At 32.5% G+C, this 21,800-nt stretch overlaps 2 protein-coding genes across 8 annotated transcripts in view; one reads left to right on the forward strand and one right to left on the reverse strand.

Moving 5' to 3' along the window:
- The window catches only part of LOC143076204 (uncharacterized), a 100,021-nt gene that overhangs the window by 70,682 nt on the left and 7,539 nt on the right, over positions 1–21,800 (forward strand). The window contains exon 1 of one of the 5 annotated variants that reach the window (XM_076251905.1): positions 19,123–19,154. The exons of 2 other annotated variants lie outside the window; for them this stretch is intronic. In XM_076251905.1, coding sequence (XP_076108020.1) covers positions 19,138–19,154 — 17 coding nt within the window. In that variant the 5' untranslated portion in view covers positions 19,123–19,137. Of the gene's footprint in view, positions 1–19,122; positions 19,155–20,754; positions 21,222–21,800 lie in introns of those variants that run through there. 2 more of the 5 variants (XM_076251904.1, XM_076251906.1) reach the window with 2 other exon arrangements.
- LOC143076203 (uncharacterized) overlaps positions 1–21,800 on the reverse strand; it is a 144,432-nt gene that overhangs the window by 51,405 nt on the left and 71,227 nt on the right. For 2 of the 3 annotated variants that reach the window (XM_076251897.1, XM_076251901.1), the window contains exon 1: positions 2,932–3,078. The exons of the other annotated variant lie outside the window; for it this stretch is intronic. The gene's annotated coding sequence lies outside the window, so the exon portion shown is untranslated. Of the gene's footprint in view, positions 1–2,931; positions 3,079–21,800 lie in introns of those variants that run through there. 3 annotated transcript variants of the gene reach the window in all.

Consider the following 21,800-nt stretch of genomic DNA (forward strand, 5'->3'; position numbering starts at 1 on the left):
TCTATGCTCTAACATGTCTAACAGAATTTTGAATTGTCTGTCCTTTGCAGATGTCTTTACAAATAATTTAAGTGAAATTTCATGGACAATGAAAGTCTCATTTGTCTGTTATCTTCAGAACATTCATTTACAAGCCCCTCCCCCCTCTCTACCTTCATGAAAAATTGTTAAAGGCATGATTTTACATCTTATAACTTGAGATATTTTTGGGATTTAAAAAAAAAAATTACTTATAATGCAAGTAAATTTTTGATAAAATTAAGGAGAGATTATTCAAACATAATAATTAACTTAAATAACTATATTTTATTTACTGATTGATATCAATTAAATAAAGATTAATTGTACAAAAAGTACCCCTTACTGCTTGTAGCTTCTCTTTTTTGTAAAAAAAAAACCCACATGTATGTGTTGAAGGATGGAATGTATTTAACAGTTTCTTATAATTCTTTTGGAATACCTCTGCTCCATTATTGGTTAAATATCAAATTGATTTTTCTTAAATTCTTTAATGAACACTTTTAATAATAAATGTCCATCGGTTGGTTTGAATACATTCCTTCAGTATAGACATTAGTGTACATTTGTAACAATAATTTCATAAATGATACTTTATACATGTTATTAGCCAAAAATAAGAACAAATACATGTATATTTATCATTAATTAGTATGATAGATATATGTGTACAGGTCATGCAGGTGAAATAGGCGCAAATGAGTTTCAAATTGTGGCGCAATTGATACATTTGAAAATCAGAATTTTGGCAAAAATGACACCCCTGGCATGAAAATCAGTAATTGATGCAAAACTCCTGTCAAACACTTATAGACATCAACAGGGTGATTATTGTTAAATAAACAAATCTGTAATTAATCTGAATAACCAATACCTAGTCCTATTATGTAATACTTATTTGAAAATTAGTGATGTACAAAAACAATTGCTAAAGACTTATTTAAAATTTTTATTAATGAACAAAAAATATATATTTATTAAAATGTTATAGAAAATTTGTTAATTCTTAATATTCTATAGTTATATTGATTAAAAAAAAATCAAGTTGAATTATTTGACTTTAATGTGTTGCATTTGTGATTAATTAATATACTGAATCCCTTTTACATCAGGCCAGAATAAGTTATCTAGGTTCATATCCTTAGATATGGATATTTTAACACTCTAAAGTACCCCAGTACACCATCAGGCATAGCCGAAGGGTATACAGGGTACTGAAGGGTGTTAGAATATCCATATCTACGGATATGAACGTAGATAACGAATTTATCCCCGGTCTTAGTCCGAATCAAGCGAGTTTTATGGAAATTCGGGTACAAAGTGTAACGCGAAAACAATGTTTTTTTCATTATCTAACAAAGTTTTATGGAAATTTGGAAATTTTGAATATTTTTTACGAGGTGTAGGGTACTACCTTTGGTAGAACCCTACCGGTAGTCAAATATAAGACGTTTTTAATACGAGAGAAACTGGATTGAGTTAAAGTTGGCGCTCAACGTTGCGAGCGTTACGCCATAGATGGTGTGAAGTCAACGTGGGTAATTTGCATAGCTAGGTCAGTAGTCCCATTTGGCATTCCTTGAAAATGTGGTAGTCAAGTGATGCATTTAATGAAATGAGTGTAAATGATCGGCATAATAGGACAAAATCGTAATTACTATGGGTCTTTGGATATATACAACAAAACAACATAGGACGTCAACATAGGCATAGCAGTGTTTGTGAGTGTATAAAGAGAGGAAAACAATAGCCCCACAGGACGCAATTACGACTGGACACAATTACGAACGATTTCCAATGTTTGTCCTCTGAGATCATATTTATTTATATTTATTTATATAAAAACCCTATTAAAATTCCCTTGTTTTCATGATAACACAATTTATGTGCCATTGGTGAATGTTGATGACGATGAAAAAATCATTCTGAAAATATTATAAGAACGGCAATCTGGCATGTTATATAAAAAAAAACATAAAGCCTTAAAAGGTAAGTGCATATTGCCTTCTTTTGTTAATATATAGAAAGAAAAATATCCCCTGATTCTGTTCATATGCGTGATGCCTTTTACATGTTTTATCTTGCCCAAATAACCCCACAATTGACGTTTTTTAGACTCTTGTGACCCTATTTATGGTCAAAAGAAAATATGTTAATTTTATTGAAAAGTCCAGAGAACTCTGAAAGAAATGTTGACCTATATAAAAAATTCATACATGAATGATAAGTGCACCACCGAAATGGATAAACTTGAATTTAGTGCTCCTTTAAAGGAAGAACTTACAAATGACTTACACAAAAACAAAAAAAAATCAGAAATCTTTCCTTTACACATGACTGACATTTCGTCTGCAACCACTGCTGAATTAATTGAAGAAAAAAACAAAGTTGTGCATCTTATTTTCCTATGAAAATGTGTTTGAGATAAAGATTAATGTATGCTTTATCAATCTAGACTGTTGTCATTCATTTCTTCTGCAAGATATATCAATATACTATAGTGCTGTTCGGAATTGTGTCCATATGTGCACAGGAGGTTGAAATCCTATCAATGAGGGTCTATAAATATGTCAACTCGACTATCACAGTAGAGCTTCTCTCGTAGAGAGAAGCGACTCTACGAGAGAAGCTCTACTGTGATAGTCGAGTTGACATATTTATAGACCCTCATTGATAGGATTTCAACCTCCTGTGATATGTGGCCTCTCTTGACCCGTAAAACGAGGTCACGCAAATCTTACTAAAGTATCCTAACGTGAATAAAAATTTATGTGGGATATGATGCAAAATGGAAAGCCGGCTTTATACATATATATGTCTCTGGGTGAGGCTAGTCTAGACTGAATAAAGTTTTTTTTCTTCCATGCAAATTGACCCAATAACTAAAGCGCCTTTGAATATTAATTCACTTACAACCATGACGTGCATGACGTGTCCTTCCTTCCAGCTGAATTTCTCGATCACCGTTTTAAAATATTTTCATGAAATTAACATGACTGATCAAGGTCATTTCGTATCTGCATGTTATCAAAATGTAAGGTCGAAAACGGGAACAGTAAACTAGCGCATTCTTCGTGAAAGATCGGAAATAAAATATGGAAGGGGGTTACTGCTATCACTGTTATAATACATTTAAAACATGGTATTTATACTGCAAGCCAATTCATAAATATGATTAACACAGCTGCAATGTCAATTTCATCATGGAACACTTTTTCGACAATTTGGGGTTCATTAAGGGATGAAAATAAGTTTAAATTTAAATTTGTGTTACACTTTAAATAGCTATCAATGTTTTGATTTAAGTTGCAGTATAAAAACAGAGACATATAAATACATGTCTCTGATAAAAACTAGCAGGTCAATGTCATAAAATTAAATATATATTTTTTTTGCACGCGTGATTCAACACAGACGCTTGGGTATATGATACCTGAGACTACCATAACGTTACCGTAGTAGTCTCAGAGTTGATATCTATATTTTTTTTATTTTTTTTTTTTTGTTGATTAACATATTTTATTTTGAACAGATCAATATATCATGTTATGGAGGGTTTTTTTGCGAAAAATACCAGTCAAGGGACTGTAAAATATCCGGAGCCGTAAGGCGATGAAAATTTGGTCCCAAGACTGGTATTTTTAGCAAATACCCCTATATGATCCTCTATAACATGAAATATCCGTTTCAGGGGCGTAGCAGCCGGTACGGCAGGTACGGCACTCGCCGTACCAATAATGTTCGTTGGTACGGCATGCCGTACCTAAAATTTATATAAAAAATATAAAAACAACAAGGTTTTTCAATGAGAATAAAGAAAATAAAGATTTTACAGAAAATGATAAAGATAGAAAAGCCCATGTAGAAGTCATAGCAATATACGGCATACATTCATTAATACTTAGCAAGTTCGATAACTCGTATAAGTAGTATATACGGTAACGAGTTATGAAACATTGCCCTGTATTAATCAGAGTACGGATTTTTATACTTACAAAAGATTATAATTGATCATGGTCATGAACAGTCATAGCATGTTACTGCCTTCTACAATTGTTCTGGTTTAAACACAAATGGCATGGAATAACAAAAGTTAGCACTCTCAAAAGGAGAAACAAACGTTGGGCGGCAAGCATGGAATTTTGTGCGACTGTCATACAAGATAAAAGTTGAGCTAGCTATAAAACCAGTTTTTGTCCAGCATTTTCTACATAAGAAAATACCTGTACCAAGCCAGGACCTTGTATATGAAAGTTATCCATTCGTTTGATGTCTTTGAGCTCTTGAATTTACCATCATTTGATAACGGTATTTTCGTTTTGAATGTTCCTCAGCGGAGTTCGGTATTTTTGTTATTTTACTTTTTGCAACAAAAATATTGTTAGTTACTTTGTATCCATGCACCATAAAGTTTAAGTTATCATGATTGAATTAAAAACGAGTTGTCCCAATCTTGTTGCGTGCCGATCTATCTGCGACAGAGGCAAATAATCGATCTGCATATTGTTAAACTGCACATTCTGCTTCTAGGCATCAAGCCGATGGGAATACAAACCAACTTCAACAACACCATACACACTTTAACTGTTTAGTCATTTTTTGGTTATATCTATTTGACGTGGCTCAGTACTTGTACATCCCGCCATTGTGATATTGTGCTATGGTAAATTTTTGTGATCATGTCTTTCATATTTGCTAATGTGCTTTGTACACAGGGCTTTTTGTTTTCCTCTAAAGATTTTAAATAGTGTGTGCAAAGTATATGTTTCATTTTGAACAAAATAATCGAAAAAACTGAATGCAAGTAATTTTCTCTTGTAATTTAACACTTTTTTATTGGAAAATTACGAATGTTTCTTCATTTAACAGTTATTGTGAAATTTATATAAAAAAAGACCAAATATTCAAAAGTTTCGAGTGGCACTTGGTTGTATATCATTTCTCGTAATTTTGGAGTTTTACACTGTACAAATCTACAAACTGCTGTGTGATATAAAAAAAAATCTAAAAGTATCTCTAGCGTTCCAAAACGCCAAAATCTGAAAGCAAGTTGTACGAATATACACCGTGGATATAAATCCAGCAGTCACATAGTAGGCGTGCCAACCTTTGCATGATCCTTAAAAATAAAGTACATAATGATAGACCAGTCCTAGCCTCAGTGACTTTTTTTTTAAATTTTAATCACTGAAGCCCCATGGCTGGTCTTCGACGGGTTACAAATCCGTTTAATGCTTTTAGAAAGTGTTATTCCATTATATTCACTGAACGCATCTAACTCTTATGTATTTTTTCCCGGTTACCAACTTTTCCCCCTGAAATACCTGGATTTTGTTTTCTTTTAAAACAATACCTTTACTTAAAACATATTACATTTAAAAAAAACATGTACATTGTTATATACATATAAATACAGAAATACATTAATCCGTCTCCCTGTCAAAAAAAAATCAAATAACTGCAAACGAAAAAGTGGATTTTATTTTTCGTCTGATATTTGCTATACAGTTATGTACCGGGGTGGGCTGTTTTCAGGACTTTGTCGAGACTGTCTCACCAAATCACGATCCTAACCATGAATAAATAAAGGCAACAGTAGTATACCGCTGTTCAAACTCATAAATCCATGGACCAAAAACAAAATCGGGGTATCAAACTAAAACTGACGGAAACGCATAAATATTAGACGCTATATGCCAAATCGCGTTGAATCTACTTAAAATTGTTGAACTTGTTTAAACACGAGTAGATTTCCCTCTTGACTGAGGTTATTTTGCCAAACATGAGTGTTTGTATATTGTATGGGAACGGAATAGTTTCTATCGTACGTTTTCGAACAAGGAAGTACACCCGTGAAGAAAATGCTTACTGCTCTCTATTCTACCACAAGTACAGTTTTTAATTTCTTTAAGATTTCTCATAAATAAATGTTCGTTTAGATTATTGAAATCCATCCGAAGTCTGGCATGAAGTATTTGTCCTTTCCTGTCTACATAAAAATAATAATTTGGTATTTTACTTACGTTTTGATAAAGGTAACGTTTAAGTGTAAACTTAGATGGACCTAATCTAATATCGTCCGGAAAACATTCCAGGATCGAATAACTGATGGAAGAAAAGATTTCTGATAAAATGCTGTTCTACACTTTATATGTTGCGTGTCATTTGTTCGTCTTGTGTCATAACTATGAATATTAAACAATAGTTGAGGGATAATATCACTTAAATAATCAGGGGTCTTATTGTGAAACATTTCATGTTAATTACGTCTAAAGTTCTGATAGTAACTCCCATCCTGTTTCTTTATATAATTTCATTAATTTGATTATGGATGCCAATTTAGTACCGCCAGTAACTATCCTAGCCGCTTCAAGTTGCATATTTTCTAGTTTATCACTTTTGATAAGAGCCAAGGTGGTCGACGAGTGGTCTAGCGCGCCTATCATAGTACAATGTGATTTGGTGCCATGATGTATCAAATTGAAACTTGGTGAGGGAAGAACAAAAAATTTGCTAACGCAAATTTACAGATCTAGCATTGTTGGGTTGATGTATAGAATATATAAGTACGTCTGAACCAGTGAAAACTCTACAACAGATTTATCCATCGGATCACCAGCAGTATTGGTGACACAATATATATATATATAAACTAATCTGTAATCACGATGCCTTTACAAATGACTTGTGAATTTGGATGTCGGCCCTCTCTTGATCAGCTGGAAATGTCCTAACTTTGTTTGTTCTAAGTTGTTTAAACATTGTTCTGTTGCTACTATATTAATGTTTTAGCAGTTCTAGCATTCATTTGTCATATGATCATGAACGCATTGATCGTTATTGCGGTGTAACTATATTCACGATGAAAATAGATTTGTTCGCAGTGTCATAGATTCGTCGTTTGTCTTACCCTTATTTGATATTATATGAGAAATTCTGATGGTTATCTGTCATGTTTATTGCTTGGTCTTTGTAACTGAGGAATTTTGATAAGGAAATTTTTTTAGGAACGAAATTTTAATGTCAGAAGATCGTCAGAATGCAGATTCAAGTTTTTTTTACAAAAGTTTTATATTTTGATTTTTAAAAAAAAGAGTCATACATAAATTGTTGCCCATAAAACTAGGGTTTTCGAGAACGAAATTTAAGTGTCTGGAGATCGCCAGAATGCAGGATTTTGCACTATTTATCAAAATTTTCTCGGGGGCCTTAAGCGGCCCCCGAACCCCTTGCCGAATAGCCGCCTCTGCGAGGCGGGATGCGTCGCTTCGCGACCCATCATAATTTTCTGCCGTACCAATATAAGTTAGGGTGCTACGCCTCTGCGTTTAATTACACCAAATAAATTGGGATTGAAACTCTCTGTACAGGTGAAGATAAAGAAAATTACTAAAAAGTTGTAACATTAAAACGGACACTACTGAGCTACAAATTCATGTTCACCGATTCTAATCAAATTCGAGTCATATTTGCCCTTATGAGAAATCTTATGAAACTGAATTGTTTGCCGCAAACTTGCGGTAGACTTGCTGCAAGCTTGCGGCAAACAAAAAGTTTGCAGGAACACAGAAAATAGTGTTTGCAGATGTTTGCCGCTAGCTTCAAACTGGTACCAGCAAACATTGCTGCGAGCTTGCGGCAAGTTTGCAGAAACATCCATGTTTGCCGTAGGGATAATCAATATGTAATTTTGTAAGAACAAATAATTAATAGAACTTCATGCTTTAATAAAATAATTAATGCTATCATCATACATAATTAAGTAAGCAACTATATATACATGTAATATGTGTGATTGAAAAACTTAAGCTATTGTAAGTTTTAATTTGTAACTGATGTACTGCACCATCATGATCATGTTTATTAAGATTAAGTTAAATTCTGCAATGCAATTATTACCTAGCTTTATAGTCTCAATACACATTTGAGATTTTACCTTCAAGTTGTTCAATTTTTAATACAGGTATATTATGTCATTTGAGAATGACTCCTGTCCCATTTTCAAAACTGCAATGCATGTATGTATTTCCTTAAATCTCATGAGTTTGCAAGAATTCTTTCATTGACTGTTTGTATAAAGACAGGAATTGACTTTGTAAAAATGTTGCTGTGTAATTTGAAAGAGATAAATTGAATGTGTCTTCACACATGCCATTAGCTAGTACATGTGTAGTTCCTGTAAGTTTGCCGCAAGTTTGCAACAAACATTTGCCGCAAGCTTGCAGCAAACAACTGCCGCAAGCTTGCTCATGTGTTGCTGCAAATCTAATTTGCATAATTATGTTTGCAACAAGCTTGCCGCAGACTTCATTTGCATAGTAAAATGGTTGCGGCAATGTTTGCCTCTGCCGCAGGACTTTTTTTTTCGGTAAGGGTGATTTATAACAATGTAAAACATTTATCCAACCTATTGAAAGTCTAAATAAAACAATAAACAAGACACAGGCATGCAAATACGTAGCTTTGTTTCGTGTGTATTTAAGTGTAGACGCCATCTAATTATTTATCGAGTTGACCTCTATAGTCATCCGATGACCATATAAACGATCTAAACATAAATATAGATATAAATAGATTAAGCAAACATATGGAACGCCACAGCTGTCTTATGTGGAACTCTCATATAACTTTATGTTGCTTTATTATAACTTAATGATAGTTTATCTTTACTTAATATAGTTTTGACATTACGTAATGGTGTTTTGATATAACTCAATATGGAATAGTCATTACTTAATGATATTTCGATATTACAGGATATGGTTTCGTATTGACTTGATATAGTTTTGTCATTACTCAATATGGTTTTGTCATTACTTGATGTGGTTTCACCATTATTTAATATGGTTGTGTCATTAGTCAATGTGGTTTTGTTATTTCGTAATGATGATTTGTCTATTCTTTATATGGTTTTAACATTACGTAATGATGTTTCAAAATTTAACGATTTTACACTACTTGATGTGTTTGTTTCATTATTTGATGTGGTCTTGTCATTCTTTGATGTGGTCATGTCATTCTTTGATGTGGTTATCCCATTACTTGATGAGGTAAAACCACATGACCAATTCGGAAAAACCTGTTCTATTTTTAGATAGATTTCCATGTTGTATGTGCCTTGAATGCGTGTGGCCATCTATCTAATTAGTGTTCAAATTAAAGTTCGGGTTACTGTTTGAGTTAAACTTTGAGTTAGTTTTCGAATTCAGGTCATGCTTAGAATTAAAGTTCTAGTTAGCATTGAGTTTCGAGTTGGACTTCGACCTTGAGTCACATTTAAAGGCAGATTTCTAGTTACAACTTTGATTTGAGTCACTTCTTGAGGTAGAGTTTGAGTGACACTCACACTTAAGTCACAGGAAAATCGGGAGAAGGGGGGACTAAGCGACAAAGCATCAATACTATAAAATAAGAATTCTCCGATTTTTGTTTTAGCGTTAATGATCATTTGAACATATATACGAATATCAATCTTTTACTTTTAATCAATTGAATTCTCTGATCTACCTCGCACTAATTGAAAAATCATTTTTTTGGAATATCTGTTTCACATGTGACGAAGAACATGTTCCAGTTGTCGTAACCATAATACCTTCATCTTTTACTCGATTGTGAAATTCCAAATAAAACCAAACCACGTTTGTAATTTCGCGAATATTACGACGGGTGCCACACGTTGAGCAGAATCTCCTTACCTTTCTTGGGAATCCGAGATCACCCCGATGGATTTGAATTACCCAGTCATACCGATCTATTGAGTCAGTCAATTGAAACTGATTTTTAAGCAACCGCAACTTTACCGCAACTGAAAGTTGGGGGCATAGTGTTTAACCTCTGTCCGTCCGTCCGTCTTTTCGTCCCATTATGGGTATATAGTTATTCCGTATAACTCCTCCAACAGTTTAAATCCTAGGAAGTTTTCTCTTTACTGTCTGTTTGTACATAAATTGAAGGTGTGCTGCATGTGGCCAGGGTTTAAATTTTATTAATAAGTGCTCTTTTTGGAAAAAGTTGAACTTTGTAATTTTCGGGAAATTTACTTGCATAAGTAGGGCGTTTCCAGATAACTCCTCCTACAGTTTGAATGCTAGTAATTTATCACTCTGCTAGCTGTTTTTACATGTATTGAAGGTGTGCATGTGATCAGTGTTTTTTCTTTTTATTATTTTTTCCTCTTTTGGGAGATAAATTTAACTTAGTCCTTTTTGGGGTACAAGCGGTTAAATGAATGGAGTGCGGGGGCTTCACTTTGTCTAGTTTACATTTTTTTCTCGTGTTGTGCTGTAACACTACTGTTACAGTCCGATGTTCGCTCACATACATGTTAAACTCCGCCACATGCACTTTCTTTATGTACCTGCCGCAAGTCAGGAGCATGAAGTTTAATTGTTGTCGTTGTATACATATGTGTCAAGTTTTTTTTTTGTAAAACAGACCGTTAGTTTTTTTTTTGAGTTTTTTTTTCATAGAGCATGATGGCCTTTTGTAGCTGACTATATAAGGAGTGTTGAAGGCTGTACGGTTGCCTATATATGATTTCTTACATCTACTGCATTTAAACTCTGGTGGATAGTTGTCTCATTGGCAATCACACCACATCTAACTTTATTTCAACTCATATGTTGCGTTTTGTGTACTGCAACATTGTTTATTTAGTACGCATATCCCGGAACCCTCTTTTCGGAAGCCCGAACAAAAGCCCTAGAATACATAAAGTCAGTTTTGTTTTTTTTTTTTGCTTAAGAAAAACTTTCCTCAAAATAGGTAAATTTTTTGAATAATAATAATCTTTATTTGTCATATAAGTAACATTATACTTGTGACATAAACAAAAGTAACAGCAACAATAAAATAACTGAGTTAAACACACACATATCTATATATATACAAGTAAAAGTAACTAAGAGTCCCCTGTCCTCAGCTCTAAAGACTGTTTTATAAAGGAACCTGTTTTTTTCACTTGGTTTATATTAGAAGGATTTATAGTGTGTGATAACATTGTGTGAGGGAATTCGACGTTTGCTGTACCACTGTTCACTCCAGCGCAATTTATGACAATACCACTGTATCAATCAGAATGATTTTTTTTGCAGTGTTTTAAGAAATGATTTTACTTTGTTGTCGCGTATTATTCGTGATACATACAATGTTTTAAAAAGGCGAATTTTCTGTATAAAGTCAATGATTATGTTGACTTTTGAAGGCCAAACTTTTTACAGCCTTAAATACACAAATAAAAGATTCAAAAACTATACCAATACAGAATGACATGTTTATGAAATTATAGCAAATCTATTGGTTAATAAATTTTTATTCGTTGTTGCAAAATAATGAACTTAAAATATCTGACATTTTCTCCCTACCCAGTTTACCCCTATACATTTTTATGATGTGGACTGGTCATTGTTATTGAATCGTAGGCAATTTGATTGGATTAAGTTGTTATTAGTTTACCTTCAAACTTGTTTATGCCTTTCATACATGACTATTGATTAATTAGAACGTGCATGAATGTGTACGGTAACTAATATTACCTTCAAACTGGACACTGGACGAGTCAATATCAGTGGCGGATCCAGAGGGGGGGTTCCGGGGGTCCGCACCCCCCCTTTATTTTGGCCGATCAATGCATTTGAATCGGGACATATGTTTGCACCCCCCCTGCACCCCCCCCCCTTTGCCCTGGGCTAGCACCCCCCCCCCCCCCCTTTCGAAAATTCCTGCATCCGCCACTGAATATTATGTTTTATCAATGAAAGTTAAGGTATGAAAGGTAAGAATTGCCACTTCTTCTATTTTCCCAAAATTTTCTGAATACACAGTTGAAAGATTATTTTTTAAAAGCCTATTGTGGAGATAAAAGAGAAAGTTTACAAATAAAACGTTTTGTTCCATTAAACAAGTCATTTCTTAAGAGAAATGCCGAAATATATTTTACGCACGACTACGGCAGGTAAAATTATTATTTATCATAACAAAAAAAAGCATTTTTCAGTCTCATTGGAAAGTGTTAATTACAATTAATTCCAAACTTAAGAAGTCAGTAAATAAAGTCAAAATATGTTCGATCTGCCTATTTCTGGACATCAAAAGTCAATACGATCGTTTTAAAGTCAATTTCGTCTACCTCACAAAATCTTGTTAGGCACTATAGTAGGACTACTAGTTTTTCAGTATCAGATAGATTTGAAAACATAGGATTATCTATTGCCATGTCATTAAAAAGTTTTATACGTAAAACATTATTAATTTGACAGTGGAGGAGAAAGTGATTTTCATCTTCTAAGGTTTTACAAGTTGGACATGTTCTATTGTCTCGAGGTATTTTTAGATATCTGCCCTTCTCAATGAGCAAATTATGGTCACTAATTCTAATTTTTGTAAATAAACGTCTAGTTTCAAAATTGTGATATTTTAGATAAAATTCTTGGTCTTGTTTGACTTTAATATTTTTGTAAAGAAAAAGTTTGTTATTTTCGTTCAAACTATTAATTTTATTTTCCAGTAGTTCTGAATAAAATTTACTTGTAATATTCTTAATCCAAGTCTTTAGTTTGTTAACTTGTTCCATATTTTGACAGGACATTACTTTTTGTATATCAATATTCATTTCTTGTGTTGAATCTTTTATAAAAGTGGACCAAGTATAAACTCCTTGTGAATCAAGGTGTTTACTTAATGTATAACTTTCTTTTAGCAATGGGTTTATGTTTTCAGTATTTAATCTAGCCCAATAAAGAATTGCTTGTGTTTTTATATATTTTTCTATTGGTTGTCTACCAAGTTCAGCTTTAACACCTAAATTAGCAGATGATTTTTTAGTACCTAAAATATATTTACAGAAATTAACATGAACCTTTTCGAAGGGAGTCTTATCCAAATATTGGAAATTATCTATATCTTTGTTTTGGGATTTTAATCTGCCTTTTGCTCTATAATAAGATTGATATGTATCCATGTATGATATTTCAGCATTATATGTTAAAATTGGTTTTATAAGAGAATCAAAAAGATTACAGGATACATTAACAGGAAAATTTCCAAAAAAGGCTGCATGTGTTTTTAATGAAAACAGAGCTTTCCTAGCTTTTTTGGCTAAATCTGTTAAACTTGCATTTAGATTTCCATTATTTTTTATCAGAGTGCCCAGAAATTTATACTCAGTAACGTTATCAATTTTTTCATTATTGAACCTTACAATGTATGGTTCCAGTTTTGTAGTTCTTTGTTCAATGATCATTGATTTTGTTTTTTTAGTATTTAGACATAACTGCCATTTTTCACAGTAATTTGATAAGTTATTTAAGCTATTTTGAAGCGGCGTTTTACGTTTCCGCAAATTGGCATTACTTTTCCGCGAAAAAAAGATGACGTTTCCGGAAAAAAAAGTTTACGTTTCCGCAAATAAATATCTTACTTTTCCGGAAAAAAAGTAACTATTCCGGAAAAAATAAATTATTACTTTTCCGCGAATAATTAAGGAATACCTATTGATCGAAAGCAAAGCTATAATAAAAAATAAATATGCATTAAGTTAAAGGTCATCATAACATGTAAGTAAAAAACATCATTAAAATGTATGAAAACGTTTGTTCAAACATATCTTGATATGAGTTCATAAGTCAGTTCTGGCAGAATATTTGAAGCCAACACGTCGTGCAAAGACCATAGGAGCACATTCACCGTTTACAAGTTCTGTGTTTTGTTTAGGAAGGAAGTCCATCTTCTCCTTTTCATACTTCCGAACGGGTGCTTTTACAGTTAGAGTTCTCATCTTTATGTAAGATGTTGTCTTCAGTTTCAATAACACATCGACAAAGACAAATATGGTAGGATGGTAAGCTTAAATCTGCTCGCACAGGTAGACACTGAAAGACTCGACACCATTCGTTGTTCTCTTTTCCTCGGGGTCAGGGGTGATGCCCAAATGCTTGGTGGAAATCTAATTGCCACCCATATGAAATTCCAATATATAATCGGTAGACCTCATGCATTTATCTTCAGATGGAGCATCGGCAATTAATTCAACAAAGCATTCTTTAATCATGTCAGTTGGCAAGTAAGCCAAACCAAAGATTTCTCAATGAAGTTTAACTCATCCTTACTCGAGTAAACTAGTTATATCTAGTAAATTGTAGCTATACTGAGATCAGAACATTTGTTTGATTAAATTTTTTTTTTTTTATCACATATGTACATTCAAATCTTTATAATTTACCAGGTAAATTTGCGGAAAAGTAATAAATGCAAATAGCGGAAACGTATACTTTAAATTTGCGGAAACGTAGTATTGGGACTTTGAATAATTAGCGGAAATGCAATACGCCCTTTTGAAGACCTTCTTTACTTTCGGATAAAATTATAAGGTCATCGGCAAACAAAAGACTTCCTATATCAGAATTTAATATTCTCAAGGGTTTTGAACCTTTATGGTCAAAATTTTCAACTATATCATTAATAAATAAATTGAAGAGTGTGGGACTAATACTGTCCCCTTGTTTCACTCCTCGGTCAATGGGAAAGAATCTAGAATGTTTATCATTATATTTTATAGATGCTTCAGTATGAATAAACTGTTGTTTTATTATTTCAAACATATGTTTCCCTACACCCATTTTAGCTAATTTATAAAGCATTCCAATTCTCCAAAGGGAATCAAAAGCCTTTTTAAGATCTACAAAACAGACATAAAGTTTTCTTTTATTTTTATGAATATATTTATTAATCAAAGTTTTAAGGATAAATACACTGTCTGCAGTTCTATGATTAACTCTAAATCCAAACTGGGCATTAGTTAATTTTTTTTCCATAGTTTTAATCATTCTTTGATTTAAGATACTACTAAATAATTTGGATATACAGTTGATTAAAGAAATTCCTCTGTAATTGCTTGGATTACATTTGTCACCAGATTTATGTACTAAAGTTATGTATGCAGAATTCCATGAAGTTGGATAGTGTCCTGTTTTTAACATAAGATTAAATAGTTTAGCATATGCTTTGGTAGTTACTGGACTACTAAATTTAATTACCTCGTTCAACACACTATCTGTCCCAGACCGCTCGCTTTTCCATTTTTTAAGTTTTTTAAAATACATTTAATTTCAGAGCAAGTAATAGGCCTGTCTGTCTCCGGGTTAAAAGAAATAGTATCTTCAATATTTTTCAGCTTTTGCTCAATTTTGGTTTGAAAATCATTATTTATTTTTGAAAACTTTCCTTGATTTTGGAAATGTTTAATTGTGCTTTCACTGTCCTTTAACATTTCTTTTAAATCATCATCTCCATCTATATTTTTGTTTTCTAGTGATTTTAGTATTTTCCAGTCAGTTGGAAAGCAGGTCACGGTTTGACCCCAAGTTTATCAGCAACAATAGAGTCACGTGACCGTGAAAATTCAGTAAAAAAACGGATGAGACAAACCTTATTTTAACTCACTGAATACTATTGTCGTAATAAAAACTTATTGACCTAACTAATCTTGAGTATCCATAGTTTATTCTCGTCAAAGCTCACACATCAAATCAAAGTCCTTTATTCTTTATTTTATCTGCAAACTTGGAGTTTGGGTGAAAATTGTCAAGTCTCCTGAACGAAAAATCTAAATATTTACGAGGAAACTAAAAATGATGGGCTGAATTTAAATTTAATAAAGCATCTCATTAAGACAAACACTCGATATGAATATCTCGGCAATAGAATGTTGGATACGCAAACGTCAAATTGATTTCAAACCGAAGCGGTGGTTTTTATGCCGATTTGTGCAAGTGGTTATCTCCCCTTAATATCACCAGTCAAAAATAAAAACCCAGCAAAATGCATAAAAATTAAAAAAGGAGTTTACCTTACAAAAATTAGAAAGAAAATAAACGAAACTCGATTTATAACTATGTTATGATAATATAAAGAAGAGATACTTCCCCCTATTTTTCAGAGAAGGACTAAATGTAAATATTAAAAGACAAAATATTACTGCAGTAAAAAAAACCAATTCAGAAATGTGGATAATGACACCTACATGTAAAATTAATAACCTAGCTATATTGAAAGAAATTAGATCTGGCGGATGAAATATACTACATGCAGAATTTTTTTAAACACTTCTGATTATATTTAATGCAATAAAACATAGTTTATACAATTTCAATAATCTTTCTGAAATTGATATAGATAATTATTAAATAAATAGTACTGATCATATATATTTTATATTCTATAAAGTGTGACCAAGAGTCTCAACAAATTTCTTCAAATTAAGAGAGCCTTTAAACTCAAGCCTATGTTTCTTAGTTGAACAGTAAAATACAAAAAAGGGATTTATAAGTTTTATACCAAAAGTATTGACAGAAATTTTGTAAAAAAAATATATGCTTTAAATTATAAGTGAAAGTGACACAATTTTGAATTTCAGAATCATTATTATTGTAAAATTAAATTATTAGATTAGCTTGCACAGTAGCCCTTTGTCTTATTTCTCAGGGTATTTTATAGATTATGAAAGTAAACTTTTTGGAAAAAATGGGGCTTCTTCTCTTGAACAGGTTGCTGTATCAGCTTCTTTAAATAATTACATATTTATAAACAAAGTATTGTATATATACTTTATCTGAATACTAGTAATAGGAAATTAAATGAAACTGGTGGGACAAATTTTGTGCATTTTACTTCAATAATGATCAAAGATGCTTAAATTTGACAAGAATTTGCCAATTGAATAAATTCAATTTTGTAAGAACACATCTCTGAATAAACTTCTTGTTTGGCTGACTTGGCTTGATAAGCTAGTTTTTGCTCTTATTACTATAAAATTGAGAATGGAAATATAGCTTACTAAGTAAAGAGATAATAATATAAGCAAGATTTTATTAACTGGCCTTCATTTTCTTTTTTCATATGTTTTTTTCCTACAGAATTTTCTTTGCAATGCATTTTCTATTGCTATTTTTGTGCTTTTGTCCATCCATACAGTAGCTAGGCTATCAATAGTTTGTCAGATCTGTCAGAATTTTCCAAGACGTTTAGCTTTAAACGCAATAAAGAAGATCTTTGTTTGTTGTTTCACTTTTCCAATGTGTAAATTTTTACTATGCACATGACCCTGACACATATTTTGTTATAAACGTTACATGACGTATGTTGAAAAAAGAAAACAATGTCACCGTCAATTTGTGTAGGGGATCAAAAGGGGTTTTAGTTACTTTAAAATACAAGTATCGTATGGAATTGTGAAAATCCACAATTTTTAATCAAAATTTCATTCATGTCTTTAATAAAATCAGTATGTTAGAGCACTTTGAAACAGGTACAATGAAAAGAAGCTAAACTTCACTGTTTTGAAGTTGAAACGTAGCTAAAACCAGATACAAATTGACATGGCTGGTGGTCACTAAAATTGATGTATAAAAGTAAAAAATGATGGCTTCAAAAAAGTGTATAAATTTGAAATAGGTTTCCCGGTTTCATTTAAGATTATAACCGTTCTTTTCTGTATTTGGATACGCAAACGTCAAATTAGGAAAAATCGATTTTTTTGGCGAACAAAAAAGATGGCTATTTTTTTTAGAACGGACAGGAAAAAGGAATAGCAATAACAAGCTATTTTTTGTAATGTTTGTATGTCGTAAATAAATTATAATGGTCACAAAACCTACAAATTTTAAAATTTAATTATAATAAAAGCATGACAAGTTGCAAAAATACTTTAAACGTCAATCTTTTAGCCATAGATTTGGCGGACTTTTTGACGTTACGGACGACTGTAGCGCCACCTAATTAATTCCCCCTGCTATTGTTGCTGATAGAGCTTGACGACAACGGCCGTATCGAAGGACTTGCTTTCCAACTGCAGTATTCCTGAGGATTTTTATTCATCGAATCTGAAAGTTTATTAAAGATTTTCTTTTTATTTTGAATGACGTCATTGTTTGGTATGTGACGTCACGAACGTCGAGTTTTCATTTGTATGTGACGTCACGAACGTCAAGTTTTCATATTTGTTGGCACACTAAATGCAACTATGAAAAATACAAAACACACAAATTAATACAATAATAAACAAAATATTTTTAAAACAACAGCACGCAAATTGTAAGGAGGGTGGTAAAGGGGGGGGTGCTTGCACGAAAAAAACGTGAAATAAGACATAATTTCACGTTGAACGTGAAATAATTTCTGTAATGAACGTTGCACGAGAAATAAATACTTTAATTTGCACCTTTTGTGACTGAGTCACTGTCTTCTTGTATATATTAACTTTTTGTTCTACTTGATATTCCCGATTTAGTATACACATTTATGATATAATTGGTTTACGGCTTTTAAAAAAGTATTTCTTGACGATCCCTGCCAAGTGTTTGAATTTTATTTGAAAAATACAGAGCACGCATAATAAGAATGAAAATCACGATTCACGTAAAATTAAATAAGCAGAACACGTTGAACGAGGCACCCGTCCTGCACGACTGAACGTCAAATAAAAAAGTAAAAACACGTTGAACGTGAAATAAAAAACGGCGATCACGTTGCACGAAAATAACCCTTTACCACCCTCTGTAAGGTAACCCAGGTACTTCGGATAAGTAATTGAGCAGTTCTTTTAAGACCTTTTAAACAAGACAAAAGTAGAACTGAAGGTAACCCAGTGCTATGGATCAGAAAACAGTTTATATAATATAATACTCTTCTGTTGAAATATATGATAAAGTGTATAATACATGGCAAAATCCGTATCACATGCCGTATCACCCTCGACCAATATCATCCCTCGGGCCTAAAGGCCCTTGGGCTGATATTGATGTCTCGGGATGATACGACATATGATACGAATTTTGCCATGTATTATTCTCTATATATTAAATCATCATTACGTAATGTCAAAACCATATTAAGTAAAAACAAACTATCATTAAATAATAATAAAACATAAAAACATAAAGTAATATCAGAGTTCCACATAAGACAGCTGTGGCGTTCCATACAAACACGTGCTGTTGAATTATTCTAAGTCCTATTTAATTTCACATTACAGATAAAAATAAATGTGTATCATCGTTTTTACCTGTATTCACTGGGGTAAAGCTGATGACCGTAACTGCATTCACGGTCATTCCAAGATGTCGGATGAAAAACTTGATTAGGTCAGTTTCTGTGTTGTCTGTTTAAGTGTTTCTATATCATTTTCTTTACAAATCATACATTGAAACGATGTAAATTTATAAAAGAATCACTCGAAAATCACTAATTACTTCCGAGAAATGTGCATGAAACGGGAAATTCGATTTGAAAAAATCGTTAAGATGACCGTAAATCATAATCAAAATATTTTCAAGATGACCGTAACATAAAACAAGGATGACCGTGATTGGTAAAAAGATGACCGTAACTTGTAAAGGATGACCGTAATTTGTAAAGACTGACTGTAATTTATATAGGACGACCGTAACTTTTATAGGATGACCATCAATTCTAAGAAATATCCGTATTGTATTCAAAGCTTTTTTGTTGAGTTTGTCGATCTCAACATGCTCAATAGGGGCTCGTTTAGCGGATATAAATATGTTTCATAAATTTCTTTTTCTAAACTATAACATGCTTAACTTACATACCAAAAAGCGGCTTTCAGGCCAACTTGAATTCTATATATTTGTAATACTAACTTTAAATTAATTAATTGAAATATTTTAAACATGGCTAAAAGAATAAATAAAGTTACAAGTACCTGCAGCGGTGACGTTAGTCTTCCGCCCTCCTGATTGTAATAATGACCATGCATGCAGTGACTAACTCAAATAGTGAAATTATATTAGTATATATATGGTTATTAATATTGCCATGCTTTGAGCTCATGCATAACTCATGCTATTTGAATATAGATATATATCATTTAAGTAATAATAAAGAATCGCTTTAACTTTCTATTGTACTAATTTAGATATTCAGTACGTAAAGCAAAACATAGCGTACATACTTCTATAATTTATTTCAAAATACGCAGCGCAAAACTATTATTTGTCGTCAAACGTCAAAAAACATGAATATGAAAAATGAATATGATATGAATGGGAAACATATAACACTGAAAACACAAATAATATGAAATGCTTAATAATGAAACAAAATGGATAAATACATCCGGTGACATATATATAACGATGTCTCATTCAAATTGTCAAACCGTGATCTCGGCCGTAGCTGATGTCATGTGACTTTATAGCAAATCAGTATAAAAAATCCCTGCTCTGTCCTGCCTTTGTTCACTCTTGTTTACTGCCTTTTTATATGAGCTTATCCTGTTAGGTTTTTTTTTACATAAATTGTCACCCTGACAGGGATTTTTTTTTTGGTAAAGTTGCTCATTCTGTCCTTATTTACACTTATATATATATGAGCACATACTTACGTCGAATCATTAATATTTTTTTTTATTTCAATTAAAAAATACTACTGGTGAAAAAAAACTAGAAATGGACATCTTTCATATATTATCATGGAACATAAAATATTGACATGAAGGTGACATTTCAAACCCTTATATAACTCACCTTTACCAACTGAAACTAATTTATTTTTGAATTATATTTTATCATATTGTGAGATATCTGTTTTTTTCAGTATTTGAAATTTTAATGCTAAATTCGATAAATAAAGTGCTCCGATAAACGGAGGTATATCCCAGAACAGAACGGTCCCGGACGGACGTACGTGTTTTATGACAAACAGTTATAATGTTGTCTTCATTCCCCTACCAATTCTTGTCCCTTTCTGTTTTCGAGATCAAAGATGCTTTCCCAGATTCCAGACGAGACAGAGTCGCATTCAAGCGATTCTATGTCTGATGAGGACAGTTTGAAAGCACTTCGTGATTTTTGTAAGATGCATGAACCTGAGAGAAAATATGTAAACAGTTGCGGAGGTTCAAAACATTTTTTACCTTGCAAAACTTCAGACTGGAAATTAACACATGCAAATCTCCTTCATGTTTTCTACAAGAGTGATTACCTTTCAAATCCAACAGATGTATTACAAACTATGCAAATAGTGCATGAAATTGACGTAAAACAAAAACAATATGTGTCTAGTCTGCAGAATTTTCTAAAGTTTGATTCAAATTTGGACGAATTTTGTCACAGTCCAGCTTTGGTAAAAGAGAAGCTTGACAGATTGATAGCTAAACGAGAAAGTTTAAATAACTTTCAGGCATGCAAGTAAGACCAAACAATTTTAAAAGTTTTAGTCAGACATAAAAACTTTTATTGTTTGCCCCCCCCCCCTTTTTCCAGTAAGATGGTATCCCCCAGCAGTATGATATTTTTGGCAATGACCCACCAGCCCCCTACAATGCACTGACCCCCTCAGTTGATAAATAATGACTATCCCTAATGCCTGGGACAACACATGCCCAACAATGACCTCATTCGATATATGATGTCATCTATAATGTCTTGCTCATATTTGTCTTCACTTGCGTGTCTTTTCCGTTGTTTGGTTGATTTTTGTTCAATTTCCACAACTTCAACATTACTATCAATTTTATTTAACTTATTTGGTCTAGTATTTTCTTTATCATCATCGTCTTCTTCCTTTCTTTTCCCCCGATTGATTAATGAAAACATTGAAATTTGACGATTGGACGCCATCTTTGTCAATGAAAACAAGGCGGGATTAGTATTTAAATTTTAACGGTACGGAACCGAAAAAAAATCCGGATTTTGAAAAAAAAGCAGACCACCTCCTAAAATCGAAAGGTGGTCAGCTTTCAAAAGAAGGTGGTCGGCACACCCGGC

Source organism: Mytilus galloprovincialis, chromosome 5 (genome assembly GCF_965363235.1).
Source record: "Mytilus galloprovincialis chromosome 5, xbMytGall1.hap1.1, whole genome shotgun sequence".
NCBI classification, from domain to species: Eukaryota; Metazoa; Mollusca; class Bivalvia; order Mytilida; family Mytilidae; genus Mytilus; species Mytilus galloprovincialis.